The sequence below is a fragment of the Emydura macquarii genome, unplaced genomic scaffold, assembly GCF_026122565.2.
Source record: "Emydura macquarii macquarii isolate MOO-44397 ecotype Brisbane River unplaced genomic scaffold, CSIRO-AGI_Emac_v2 contig_2205, whole genome shotgun sequence".
Taxonomy (NCBI): domain Eukaryota; kingdom Metazoa; phylum Chordata; order Testudines; family Chelidae; genus Emydura; species Emydura macquarii.
The window spans coordinates 455,739-470,607 of record NW_027132342.1 but is presented as its reverse complement, the minus strand read 5'-3'; the positions used below and the strand labels follow the sequence as shown (position 1 = coordinate 470,607).

Genomic DNA, 14,869 nt, shown 5'->3' with positions numbered 1-14,869 from the left:
GTGAAATTCCACAAGCAGCATGGCAAGGGCCAGAGGACATAAAAGGCAGGTGCCCAGTATCCATTTTGTCTTCAATCCTGTTCAGCGTTCAGCCACCTATCTACCTCTGGACCAACTCATCTACAACTGAAACTGTGAAATAAAGGACTGAGACCCATCCACGTACTGGATGTATACTAGGGGGACTATACAAGCCTGCAAACTTCACAATTCTACTAGAAACCTGATATATATGGACTTTCAAATCATTTGCATGTATCTGATTGCTTTAGTCCTTTAACATTTCTCTTATGGTTTGTTTTTCTTTCTTTTTATAATAAACCTTCAGTTTTAGTTACTGAAGGATTGGCTGGCAGCGTGGTGTTTTGGGTAAGATCCAAACTTATAATGATCTGGTACTGTGGCTGACCCTTTGGGATCAGGAGAAAACTTTTTGGTAAAGAGCATGGAGTTTAAATAACTGGTCTCTTTACTGGACCTAGTGGCGGATTGGGGACTGGAGACTAAATGCAGTAAAGGGGGCTGTGTATATTTTATTTTGACTTCTTGATAACCAGTGTGGGGAATCAGCACTGTTTGTGGCTGGTTGGGAAGTCTGACTTCAGTGTCACCCACCAGTGCTGGGAGAATCTGCTCTCCTTTTGCAGCCTGCCCTGACCTTGGCATTTTCAGGTAGCTACCCTGGGCACGGAAGGGTCACAATCACAATGGCCCAACATTACTGCAAGGTGTGACCAAAACATAATTCTAAATCCCCCTTTGTTGGCAACACTCACAAGTGTTGTAGACTAGGTCAGGGATGTGGGGGAATGGAAGATCCCAATAGGTAGAAGAGGAAGTAGTTGTTTTGTGTCTCTAACTGTAAAGGAAGTTAGACTGCACATCCCTGGAAAATCAGAAGTTCAGCACCAGAAGTTAAGGCCAGATGGTGGCAGGAATGCACAGCTTACACTGGTGCAGAGCTGTGCAATACTTCCCTTCCCTCGTAAAGCAATGGCTTTATGTCCAAGATAGGCACAAAGAACCAGATCCAGAGATGGTCTAGATCAGCATAGCTCTATTGAAGTCAGTGGAGCAACACCATTTACACTAGCTGACAAGCAGGTCCAGTGTGTCTGGAATCATAGCCACTGCTACACACTTTGAAATGACAACCTGATCTCCCTGTCGCATGGGATCAGCTCCGCTAGCTGCTATAGAGGGATGGGGCCACAGCTCCACTCTCACCCATTTATTTTGAGGAGTCTAACATCTAGTTCAAAATCTGCATGCTCTTAGCTCACAGAGAGTGAGACAAAAGGGTCAGAGTGGAGTTGTAAGATATAGATGTTTCTTTAAAACTAAGAGCAGCCAGGTGGAGAAGGGAAATCAGGGCTGGGTATAGTTCTAGGTGGAAACTCAGAGGGGAGAGTAATGTTAGGGACTACCATTTTGCTTATCCTCATAATCTCAGCACTAGCAGCAAGACTGATTTAACAATATTATTATGTGCTAAGGCTTACTATAGCCTACGGAGTGCTGGCCACAATCCGAGTAGGATGTGCTACAAGTGACGAAGGAGGAAGCATGGTATTATGGTGGGACTGCACAGCTGGGAGTTCAGAGACATGGGTTCTGTTCCTGACTCTAGCAGACAGCTGCTGACACACCATGGACAAGTCACTCCTCTCTGCCTCAACAACCCACCTGTTAAATGAGGAGAACAGGTAGGTACCCGGGATGCTGGGGCTCAATTTGTTAAAGGTTAGTAGAGCCCTTTGAGATACTACAAGTCAACAGCCACTAAGGTTATGGAGAGGAGAAGAAGGAATGTTTAGTAGCAACAGAGAGGTCACAATTCTGAGATCTGAGCAGATAAGCATATGAAGAGTTACTCAAACACTGTCTAAACCACTTTGTTTTGAAGGCTCATCAGAAGCAGCTTTGCGATGAAACTGCCTGAATTCCTTGGATACTAAAACATGGACTAATTAAGGCCCTTCCCCCCAACCACCATTGCCAACTTGGGTGAATATAATTTGATAATAACTTACCTCAATTGCACTAGTGTATTGCTCAAGTCTGCTATCAATCTTGGAGACAATTGCTGCTGGGTGAGTGGGTTTAGCACCACTATTTGGAGGGAAGAAAACAGAAATGATTATTCCAATCGAAGCCTTTGCTGCTTTGATTTAGTCTATTAGACAGTTCATTGCTTTACCTCTTCTGAGCGGATTTGTTCAAGAACTCTGCTCGTTCTTCTATCTAGAAATAGAAAGATAGAAGTGGTGTCACTATTTATCTGCAAAGCCTGCAGCCCAATTTAATTGAGAGGCCTGTAATGACAAGCAGCTTTAAACAACAAAAGGCAGTCAATTTCAAACTCAAATCACTGCAGCAACATACAAAGAGGTTTACTGCTTAGGACCCTATTATGAAACAAATTTTCAGGGGTCCAGGAATTATGCAGGCTAATGACATTTACCTCCTGCATGTTCTTCGGTGCTTTCCAAGATGATATTTTTACAAGAATAAGTCCCCAGTGCAACAGAGGTGAAGGGAAGAGAGGATGTTCAGGTCGCTAAGGGAGCTGGGAAATTAGAGTCACATTATATGCCAAAGTCACCCACCCCCTCAAAAAGCAGCTGGGAAATATTTACCTATGGAGAGAGATAGGCAAATTAAATACGTTTTCAAGAGTAGACACATCAGAGTAAGTCAGATCTGGAGCTGAACCATCACCATGTACCTCTATCTTTGCAGCTCCATATAGGAGCGACTGCATACAAGTAACTCCAGGGGATATAGTGGACCTTCCGTTAGCCCACAGTTTTGGTTAATTTAGATTTACCAGTATCACTGTGTACTGACTGTTTCCAAGTCATTGCTGCAGTAGTTAGTCACCATTACTTGCATCTTCAAAGTAGAAGTAATGACAATTAACTTAAGACCATGCACTTAAATGCTCGCCTTCACCCTTTCTCCTCATAGCAGTCTAAAAATAGCTAACTGCATAGCATGCCTTCAGTTCAAAAGGCTGGAAATTCCACAGCTCAGAGCCACAGAAGCTTCAGTTCTGAAGGTGCAACTTATTGGACCAATTCCAGTTACTTTCATGTATCTTTCCAGGGCACCTCAAATGCTCAGCTCTGATCTAAGACATGCATTATTCACAGTAATTGATCTCAAAAGATGGACAAGTATTGCTTGTCCATGCCTCAGATCCAAATAAATTCCTGAAGAGAGAGAGTTGCTTTATTCTGCCACTGGACATATTATATGGCTGATTCTTTATGTAGCCACACAGTGGCAGCAACACACTAGCCAGGAGAAGGCTGCCTACGTTCCTCAGATTTTGCCTCTGCTTTCTTTGCAAAAGGAATCTTGACCCAAAAGTAACACAATTGACATGGCCCTGGAAAGAATGTGGTTAAAATAGAATAGGTCGATCTGTGATGTTAACTTATACAGATCAGTTGTTTCCAATACCATGGATAAAGAAAAAGATTAAGTGTTGTCCGCCAACAGCGAATCCACCTTCTCCCCTTAGGGAGTGCAGGGTGTGTGTCCACACAGCAGCCCTGTTGTACACCCCTACAAGTGGTCACCTAACTCTCCGATCTTGGAGTGTCCCTGCTTCCCAGCTGCAACTGTGCCTGACAGGGGTTTGGCAAAGAGGGCAGAAGGCTGAAACAATCATTGTGTGGGGGGAAGAGCAAAGTGGCATGAAAGGATTGTACACTCACTACACACGGGGGCTCTGTCTGAACTCGATAGGGTACCAGGGAGCATTGCTCAAGAGAGGGAAGCAGGCAAGGCTCCTGCGGAGAGCAAGTGGGAAAGAAGACAGGAGCAGAGTTAACAGGGATTCCTCAGGACAGAATAGGCCTCTCCAGCCTGAAGAATGAAATGGTTGTTAACAAGGATTCCCCAGTCCTGCATGAGGATTTGTCTCGCAGTACTGGCTTTTAATACTGATGCATGCATGAAAGGAAGCCTTGTAAAGTACTTAGACCAAACTCAACATGGCAACATGCAGAGGACTAGGCCACTCAACCCACTGCACACTAAGCAAGCTACACACATAGGAGGAGGAATATTAGGCACATACACTAAACAAAATTACAAAGTAGACCTGTAAAATAAATAGGAAAAAGCAAGATTGTTAACTGAATAGCAGAAACTCTGAACAAAGGCTTTATGATATCTTTTTAAAAGGCTTTGACCCTTGAGTTGTTAAAAGGACCATCACCCAGAACACACCACAAAAGCGAGCAGGGTCTTCAAGAAAGCAAAGACATCAATCTCCAGCTAAACTATCCATATAGGGAAGAACTCAACCTTGGGTCTCAAGCCAGCCAGCTCCTTCCACTCAAACGTAAGAATAATCTTCATATGTCAGTATTAGAGGCCTACAGCCTTAGTAACTGACCAGCAACATAGTAACGGTCACAAACACTAGGGCCCTGATCTGACACAACACTTATGCACCCACTTAACTTGGCTTGTGAGAGTCATCATAGGACTACTCACATACATAAAGCAGTGTTTTGCAGGACTGGGACCTGAGTTAATGGGTGCTGTGTAGGCAGATGAAAGGCAAAAAACATGGTTCAACTGAGTTGGAAGAGGATTTTTCTAGAACAAGGATGTGACCATGCTTATGCATTTCCTCTCGAAGTGGTTCTGTTAGAGCATGCTTGGAAGAGTATGGGGTTATTTTCTATCATTGCTGTGCAAAGAAGTTGCTGAATGAATTAATATGGCTAGAGATGCAACCTAAGGCCTATGAAACCAATTCTACCTTCACTTCCAACCACGTAGCCCCAAGGACATGAAAAGGATGGTATGAGGTATAAGTTAATGCTGGATTTTACCCTATGTATTTACATAACATTTAGGAACAGACTCCCAACTAAATATTCCAAATAATCGGTTGTCTGTTTTATGTGCATTTAATTATCTTAATATACACACAGTTAAAAAGTCTACTAAGCGGTTTAAGTGTCATGAAACAACCTCAGGTGACATAACAATAGAAATGCCATTTAAAATAAGAACAGTCCCGGGGGGAAAAAAAAATCAGAAAAATAGCGTCCCATATTGCATCAGCCAATGTACAGCACCCAACTGCAGGAATCTAGCCACTCCATGCCACTTTGGGTTCTTGCTCCGTGGAGGGAAGAGCCTGCCCTTAGACTCCTTGAACACTAGTGTATTATGTGGCGCCACTAGCCACCCATCTTGTTTTCTACTGCAGACAGAAACATCTATGCACTCTTTGGCTAACTCAGATGACTTTCTTGAGTGATAAGTTTAAGCCACAGACACGGCATCTGATATTCAAGAGGGAAATAATGGGGAAGGGGCAAACGAAACTTAGAGGAGAGGTACTTTAAAATAATTTTTCTTTAAACTTGAATCTTACATACCATCTCATAGAAGTCAGGGACTGTGTGGGGTCTAACTCCTCCCAGTCAGTGATCTGATGCTTAGGTATTGCCTAAATAAGCAATACTGCATTAGGCAAAGATATCTGCCTTTTTAAATAAATAAATTAAAAAAAAAAAGGCTCAGGTCCTGCAAGGTCACAGGTCCTGGCTCTGCAGTCAGAGTGGCTTTTCAGAGAAAGCTGACTGCCACAGAATCCTCTTCTCCCCCACATGAGTTCTTCAGCTGGGAGCTGGAGCCCTGCCAACACTCCACAGTTCTGTCATTGCTCCCACCCACACCCAGGCTGCAAGCTGGAGTTCCTCCCATTTCAGCTCCAAACTGGGTTTGGTTTCCTGCCCAACTGAAGATTCAGACTGCGGGGGTGGGGTTCACTGCTCAGAGGAGACTTTGTTTTCCAAGTCTTCTGGCCTCTCTCCGTTCGCTTTAGGAAGAGACAGAACAGTTCTACGGCTCTTCCCGATACCCCTTCAGGAATGGACTTGAAGGGAAGAATACAGCAAAGAAGGGCCATGCAGGAGAGTTCACCTCCATGCTGCAGCCCATTTGTGCCAGCTACACTGGGAAGGACGCCAGTGCAGGAGGCTCTGTACAGAAGCAGCAGAGCTTGTTTTGTAGACCCCTATGTCCTCACAAGAATCCCCCCCCAGGGGAAGAGGAGGATGCAGGAATGGCAGTCATGCACTGCTTCAGTAGACCACCAGAGCCTAAACCAGTTGTAGCAACTCTCAACAGACAGAAGAGCAAGCAGCCTCTCCACTGTTCCTGAGCCCAGGATGAATCTGGCCTGCATTCTCTTTGCATTTTTCCTCCTTACTGTCATACAGAAAAAGAACCCAACCCTTGTGTTTTCATCTGAAGGATGCCATTGTACACCAACCTCACTTCCCCCAAGGTCACAGTCATTTTCCTAAAACACAGCTGCAAAAATTCCTGAACACACTGCTCTTTAATTCCCTTTCTTGGCTAATATGGAAGGCAAGAGTAACTTCAAACTAGGTTTCCTTGCCTACAAGGCTATGCACAACTCTGCTCCAGCCTTATATCTCAGGTTCCAGTTCCCCTTGTGGCCCCTAATTCCCTTCATTTGCCAGTGATGGCAACCTTGCTGCCCCTGTTGTGTTCCTGAATTAGGGAACCTCAACTTTCACTGATATACTTTGGTTTAGACGTTACATCATCAACAGGTATTATTGAGTGATGTTCTATGGTCTGAGATATGCTAAGTCAGACTACATAGTCACAGTGATATTTTTATATATGCATCCACAAAAAAAGCAATGGATGAAGTTGGATTGCATGTTTTACTCAGATTCTCTAAACTCTGTTGGTCTTTATGTCTCTCAAGTCAGCTCTCTGCCTGGTAAATAAATGCAGCATCCATAAAATGGCACCACGCCACACCCTTTCACATCATCATTTCCTGCCTCCCTCTTACATATTGATGTGCACCAGGTCCCAGTCCAACAAGTCTTCGCTCCCTCTTCATTCAAATCACTCCTTTATGGAAGAAATTTAGCTCAGAATAAGAAGCAAGAGCAACAAGGGCGAAGGAACATCCTGGTCTAAGAGTGATTACAGAACATGCACACGAACCTACACAAACCTCAGTTAAACCTCAGCTTTGGAAGCCAATAGGTGATGTAAGACAACAGTTTAGGAGGTGAATTTCAGCTGGATTCAGCAGATAGTCTGTCTACCCATCCAAGCCAGGACTGGCATGTTCAGGGAACGTTACTGATAATATATATATTTTAAATAACAAACCAATTCCTGCAAAGTTAGCACAGTTGTTCTTGTGAGCTTTTACAGTCATCAATTCCCTCCAACCACCACTGAGACCTCAGCTATTACCTCCCCCCAAAAAAGATAGTCTTTAAAATTTAACAAAGTTTGGAAAGTTTAAGCTTTCTGCCAAATATATTCTTTAAAATGTAGCTTTACTAGAAAAGTTTTGTGAAGATCAGAAGCTGCATCTAACTCAATTAAACATTTCTCCACTAAACACTTTCAACTCTCACTCAGACTGAAAGAAATCAGTCATGCCATTTGTCAGCTAGAAACCTGAAATGCATTTAATAAAGGTCAGCCAGACATCTTAGCGCACACAGAAAGAAGAAACCGTTCAGATAGGAGGAACATGCACAATGATTTTGATTTCTTCGAGCTGGAAGCTTAGAAAAAAGCTGCTAGTGCCCTAACTACTGATAACTCAAACAGTTTTAGCTATGAGGTGAGTTGTGAAGTTTGGCATCCTCAAGATCAAATGAACCTGAAAACTCAGAGCAAAGTTCAGTCAGAAGTGTCCAGTCACGGGTGTTTCATGCCAGAACTGAGTTTGATCCAAAACATTGTCGAGGGACCAAGTTTGCAGATCAATTGGAAACCTAGGGCTCATGGGCAAAACTGCCATTGCTCTCAAAGGAAATGCTGCTGAGGATCAGAGGCAGTTCGTAGGCCTTAGAGTTCACCCCTACTTGTGCAAAGTGCAGTACAGGTTTATAGGATGAATACCTGCCTTTGCTGAAGTCAATGGCAACATTCCCATTGTTTTCTGGGGGAGAGGGTGGGTGGGTGGGAGGGTGTGTGTGTGTGTGTGTGTGTGTCATGATTCACCTATATATTTCAAGGCCTGATGGAAGCACTGTGGTCATCTAATTTAACCTCCGTATAAGACAAGATACAGAGAAAGCCATCCTGTAACTCCAGCTGCAGAAGTAGTTATTCTTCCCTGCTACAAAAGCCTTGCAGTTGGGCCTTATGTGGTGTTTCGAATTTATGGTAGCCCTCTATTCTTGGGAGAGCTTCACACCCTGGTGAATAGATTTAATATATAGTATACGTATGTAGATGAGATGTGTCCTCTGTGACCGTGTGCTCCCCCTCAAGGCTAGGGAGGAAGAGAACTGAGGATGTGGAGGGGAGGAGTCCTTCTGATTCCTCTCCTGTGTCTCTAACCACACACCACCACTGAAGTAAATGCTAAAATACTAGTATTAGTTTGACACTTAGAACACTAACATTTTCCAAAGTGATTTTTTTCTAAGGTTATAGGAAAGGCCTCTTTTTGGACATTACTGATTATCAAGCATGATGGGTATTCTGAAGTCTAGGCAACATACACACAGACTCATTAACTTTCTAGAGAGGGGCTCCTATGGCAAAATCTTGACCTTCAGACCTTACAAAGTTTAAAGGTCTTTGGATCAAAGGTTTTGGCTAAGGTCTGTTTGGGATCCTAATTCAGATTTCAACTGTTCCCACAAATTGGGGGGTGTTTGTATATGGGATTTCAGCTTGAGTCCCCATTCTATTTTCATTTATAGACTTGGTGCAGAAATTACCTTGAGAGATGAACCCTTGGGAGTGAAACACTTAAATGGCTTCTTGTCATCTGACAAGCCATCTTCTGGCATCTTCTGACGTTTTTCAGCAGCTTCAGCCCTTCTCCTCTCAATTTCTTCTTTCAGCCTCCTCTTTTCCTCCTAAGATGGATGAACAGATAGCTAGTCATTTGGTTCCTTCAAGAGAGCACATCAACCTCAGATCCCTTTAACTCCTGGAGAAATTTACAGGATTTGTAGAGAACACAAATCCTTATACCAGCCAGAGTTTTCAGTGACCTCTTTTAGTTCTAGCCATTTATCCTGTATTTGTAGTGCACTAGGCCAACATATCAAGTGTATGTGAATCTATACAGTCTTAGTTTTCCCCTTCCCCCCAAACACCCAAGAAGCAGGGACTCCCAAAATCCCATCCCACCTCCAAGACTGAATCCTTCTTTAGCCTCATCCAAGTCACTTATCCTCCTCTTTATAGATGGGGAACTGAGGCACAGAGATTAAATGCTTAGCTACCTCATGTGGATGGTGAAGATCAATACATGCCCTATGCCCCGAAGATGAAAAGCACCAAGACGAAAAGCAGCCTAAGAAGAGATATTGCTCTGCAGAGATAGGTGGGTTTTTATTTTGCAAGACATCAGTTGAACTGTTAAGTAAGGCCTATCCTGATACTGCAAGATGTTGAGGGATCTTCACTCCCACTGAGTTCTTCTATGGGAAAGTAGGAAGGTCAGCACATTGCAGGACTGGACCCTTCCCTATAAAAGCTAATTACTATAATTATGACTTTCCAATATCCAAGTTCATTTTCTGTACAATTTAAATACCTAATTTGTGTGCCAGAGATCCGAACATCCAGTTAAAAGAAATTCACTTGGCAGAGGAAACATAGGCAAACAGATGTATTTTTGGTATTAAATTGTAAAGTGGGCAAAGGATCCAGTTCAACATAACACCAGCATTTAATCCCATTTGCAGCAAACAAACATCTGCTTTAGTTACCTCTTTCCCTCCCCTCACAGAAACAAGATTTCTGTAATTGAAGCTATGATGTATAAAAAAGTTCCCCAAAACACTCAAAATAAATGAAATCCTATGTCACTGGAACAGTGCATCTGATATTTTGTATGCACAGGAGATAAGAAAATCAGAGGTAAGATTCTCAAGACAACCACCGATGAAATTCTGATTCCACTTGTGCAATGAAAGTTTTGCCATTGGCTTGCATGGGACTAGAATGTCACCCTTTGTGCTATCTGCTTGTGCGTAGGGATTAGATCGGGATCTTACTAGCACATCTGTGTGTATGGTCATGTAATATCAAATATTGTGTATTTGCAGGGGAGGTTGAAGATTATAGAAACGGAGTATTTGCCATTGCACAGCATTGTACGGACAGGTGATGAAGGACCCAATTTTGTAGCCTCTGTCAACCTTAGTGGGTAGTAGAGAAGAAAATCTTACTGGAATGGTGGTAGGGCCCCCAAAGGGAGAAATATGATCGAGAAAATTGAAAGATCTTTATCTCAAGTATTTGTATTGCTGAAACTGGGGCCGCATTGCGCCAGGCACCATAACATAGCAAGAGCCAATCCCTGCCCTCATGAGATTACAGTCTAAAGAGATGAAACAGACAAAGGGTGGGAGAGGCAGCCAGGACACAGAGAGGTAAGGTGACTTGTCCAAGGTAACATAGTCTGTTAACAGTAACAGATCCAGGAATAAAGTAGTTTAGTTTTGGGCCTTCCAAGCTGGCAGACATTAGGCTTTGTTTTGGTTTCTATTTTTCCTTTAACACATCATTGCTTCAATGGAAATTAGGAGACTAAATATCTACTATCCCAAGGCCTAATCTGCCAATCACATTCATCTTAAGTAGAGCCTTGCTTCTCATGCAATCCCACTGCTTTATTTGCCCAAGAGCATGCCTCACTGCACGGAGCTGAGTGATCATGTACAGAAAAACCAACAGGAGTAAGAGAAGTAGAAGAGTTCCAGAGGGGTAGCCGTGTTAGTCTGTATAGAGCAAAAACAACGAGAGTTCTGTGGCACTTTAAAGACTAACAAATTTAATTTTAGCAGGCATAAGCTTTCGTGCCTGCTAAAATTAAATTTGTTAGAAGTAGAAGAGAGTCTGGCTTTGGATCTCAGTGTTTTATGATTATGTCATTACCTCCTCTCTGGCTTTTCTCTCAGCCTCCTCCTGCTTCCTCTTCTGTTCCTCTTCCTCAAGGATCTTCCGACGCTCCTCACGCCTTTTCTTCAGTTCCTCCAGCTCCACAGCTGCCTCCTGTTGCTTCTCCTTCAATTTCTCAAACTCCTCGCTCTCATTTTCGCCTCGGCGACGGCGGAGCTCCTCTAGTCGTTTGCCAGCTTCAGCCTGGGACACCGGCTTCCCATCCTCAGCATTTGTAGTTGCTTTCATGCTGGAGCGGCTGAGAAAGAAACGAGAAGAAGGTTAATATGCTCCAGGTTTTCCTTTGCTTGTTAGGATCGCCCATTACCACTCACTAGGCAGTGTCCATGCTCTGGCACCAGCTCAACACCCTGGTCCCGACCCCGAATTTCCTGGCCTACCTCCAGAAGACAGTTCTGGAGTTCTTTTGGCCAGGACTGCACTGGGTCTCTGCAGGGGTCCTGAATCTCTCCCTGAGTCTCTCTTCCACCTCCAGGCCCTGTAGAGACTCCTTTACAGTGCAGATAGTTTGGCATAGAGCAAGCTGACGCACACCTTCCTCCGCCATCTCCGAGGGCTCTGATATGACCGACAGCTCTTTTATCTTCTTCTGAGAGGTCTTCTGCGAGACCTCTCTGAGCTGCTGGTCTTCTACCAGGACCTCCTCTGGAGCTAGAGGCTGATCTTTGCCTCCAGGTCTGCCTCCGCCGAGGGGGAGGATCTGCTCGCGGAGCCCCTGCTACACAATCCCCAACTGTGTGCAGGTGGTGGAGACCCCCTCGGCGCAACGGAGGTGGTCCTGGCAGGAGTCGCCAGGATCGGAGACCTCCTGCACTACGACCAGCGGGGACTGAGTGGATCCCCAGGTGCTAAGTCGGCGCATGGGGCTCTCCACCCTTCAAACCCCCCAGCACGTACTCCATGAGGTGATGGCAGCCTTTCCTCTCGCTGCTTGAGCTTACCTCGAGCACACCCACCCATTTCCCAGAACCCAAATAGGACCACTCACTAGGCAGCAACATAAGAACCTGACACATAGAAGAACCTCTTTACAAGATCCTGTGTTCCTCACAGAGCACATACTACCCTCAGCAGGTTTCATCAGCGGTTGAAGTATGCTGGTCAGCTCAGAGGCACATCTCTGCCTTCCACTGACTGTAGGGGAGCAAAGGGTCTCATGATTGGAAGAGCAGGTTTTGCATCATATGGATTCAAAGCCTAAGACAAATGTGTCTCATCCCCTTTCTGGAGACATCTTAAGTCATGAGCATGAAATTTTCATGTCTACTGTGTTGTTTTTTTTTAAATTCAAGATCCATTTTATTTTAGTCCCAGCTCCATAGTACATAAACTCACATTACATATTTGTACCGTGTAACTGAGGACATTGCCCACAGAGATGTGCTCCAGCTTCTAAAACCATAATACTTAACTAATCTATGCAGAAAACAGTTCAGGGATCCTATGAAAAGCAATAATTAAATATTTAAGACAGAGAAGTGAAACAACACATACATATCCAAAAGAAACAGTAATAACAACACTATATTCTGTGTAATAAAAGAGACACACAATCCTTTGATTTCTGAGTTGAATGTCTTCTCTCAAGGAATTATATAGAGTGTTTGACAAATCTCTTTAAAGAGAGTTAAGGAACATTACTAGGGCATTAGTCTTCAGTTTACCTGCGGGGACAGAGGAGATATTCTTATAGCTACGTCAATATTTTAAATACAAGATGCTTCAAGAATGTAATGCCAAATTGTTATCTTGGACACTCTGCTAACTTGCATAAGTATATCGGTCTGGTCAAAAATTTGGTTGAAGTTTTCTGTGGGAGTTTTTGATTTTTCATAAACCCTAGAACTATTTTCATTGACTTTTTCCATGGAGGGGGATGGGAGGAGGAGGAAACAAACTAGATATTTTCCAACCAGCTCTTATAATCAAGGACATTAAAAGAATTCATACTGCTCACAAGAGGTACTTATTTTTGTGGGAGTGTCAAATAGCACCACCAATTTATGTAATTATCATATCAGTGTTTGTTAAATGCTTGCTCCTTGAGGTGTATTTATTGATACATCAAACAAAGGGGTCAACACTTAAGGTATTACACTTACAAGAGAAAGGGCAAGTAAGCATTTCTGTGTTTTTTATTTTCTTCCCTGTTCAACACCCATAAAAAAAAGAGAGAGAAATACTAAACACTACAGCAATGCAACCACAGTGTTGTACAATTAAATGCTACAGAGCCAATAGTGCAAAAGTTAAAATTTTCCTCAGCAATATTAACTGAGCCATAGTACAGATAAGATGACAAACAGGAATGATACCACATTTGTGTGCAATTTAGGCTTGTTTACATGGGACATCCAAGAAAATTAACCTGAATTAACTAAGGTATGAATTTGATGTGGATTAGATAAAGCTCATTAAAATTCCCATGTGGATGCTGTTAATCAGAATTAAAGTGGCCTTAATTTGGTTTAGTTTTATTCACTTTAGATGTAAATAAGGAACACCAAATTAAAACACTAATTCTGAAAGAGGGTGTTTAGACAGGGATTTAGTGCAGTTTAACTAACCTACTTCAAATTCACACCTTTAGTTAATTCAGATTAATTTTACTGGATGTCCCATGTAGACAAGCCCTTAATGAATCAGGTCCCAATCCTGCAAGACACTCTTCATATGCAGATCCTTGCACCCACAAGGAGGCCCACTAAATTCAATAAGGTTGCCCGTGTGGAATACCATACAGGATTAGTCATTAGTTGTTTATGCCTCCCAAATACTGGGATCCACTAGTGCAAATCTCTGTGCTTGTAAAGAATCCTATTGACTTAAATGGAACTCTACACTAGCAAATCACGTTGCAGGAGACCTGTATTGTTAAAATACGTATGCTAAAACATACAGAAAGTGCGATGGGACCCAGGTAATGCAACGTTATTAGAGGAACCTTAACTCTTGCATTTCAACTGGTTAACGTTAATACTGATTTGGAACCCACCTCCCAATAAGGATCTATTCCTGCAGAATGCTGACCTCTGTCAGCACTAGACTTTTAATTTGTAGTAAGTGACAGCTATTTATTATAAATCCATTTCTTTAATAATTTAGGGACTGATCCTCCAGTCTTCTACTACAGACAACTCATAGTAGAAAGCACCACCAGTATGTAGGCAGTAGATTTTTAAAGGACATGGCATTTATGTTAAAGTGTGCTTACTTGGTATTAAAAGAAGCCTTAGTATAGGATGAGAGGAATACACATTTGCAAGGCAACAATTAAAAAAGCCTAGACATCTGTGAACTTTTGTATCCCCAAAGCCAAGACGATTTCATTACTGATTGCATATAGGTACCTGGTACATATATTCCTTGTAATGTTTTGCCTTAGTCCTTTTCTATTACAGGGCCTGATCCTGCAAACACTTCTGCAGATAACCGAGGGCGTAGTCCCATAAGTCTATCCATAGTTGTAAGTAATATACATGGCAATACAAATTGCCTTTGCAGGGGGATGGCCTCTGCTCTGTAATTCTTACGGATGAAAATAAAGAGGGGAATGCATTTGCATTTTTAAAAATAAATATATTTAAGATGTTTCTAAGACAAATCAGAAGCTTTATTTGTCATTTAAGTTAATTTAATTAAAAATAGGTTTAGGCCCAAACATTTCATTTTGGGGCCCTAACTTGAAACACGTTAGGCCTAATTTTCAGATGTGCTAATCATCCAATTCACCCATGGACTTCAGCCAAGTGCTCAGCACTTCTGAAGATCAGGATCACTTGTTTCAAGCTGGGCATGCAAAGATGAAAAAACAAAAACAAAAAAAACCCCAACCCTGCGGCAACTAAAATTTCAGCCCTTGTTTGTCATTACAGGGCCCAATACAACAACCTGCAAT

At 42.8% G+C, this 14,869-nt stretch overlaps 1 protein-coding gene across 10 annotated transcripts in view; it reads right to left on the bottom strand.

Annotated features, from left to right (window-relative positions):
* The window catches only part of CALD1 (caldesmon 1), a 216,792-nt gene that overhangs the window by 9,303 nt on the left and 192,620 nt on the right, over window positions 1–14,869 (bottom strand). For all 10 annotated transcript variants that reach the window (XM_067559132.1, XM_067559133.1, XM_067559134.1 and 7 more), the window contains 4 exons: window positions 10,948–11,209; window positions 8,775–8,915; window positions 2,201–2,244; window positions 2,034–2,112 (listed from right to left, as the gene is read on the bottom strand). In XM_067559132.1, the coding sequence (XP_067415233.1) occupies window positions 2,034–2,112; window positions 2,201–2,244; window positions 8,775–8,915; window positions 10,948–11,209 (526 nt within the window). The remainder of the gene's footprint in view (window positions 1–2,033; window positions 2,113–2,200; window positions 2,245–8,774; window positions 8,916–10,947; window positions 11,210–14,869) is intronic.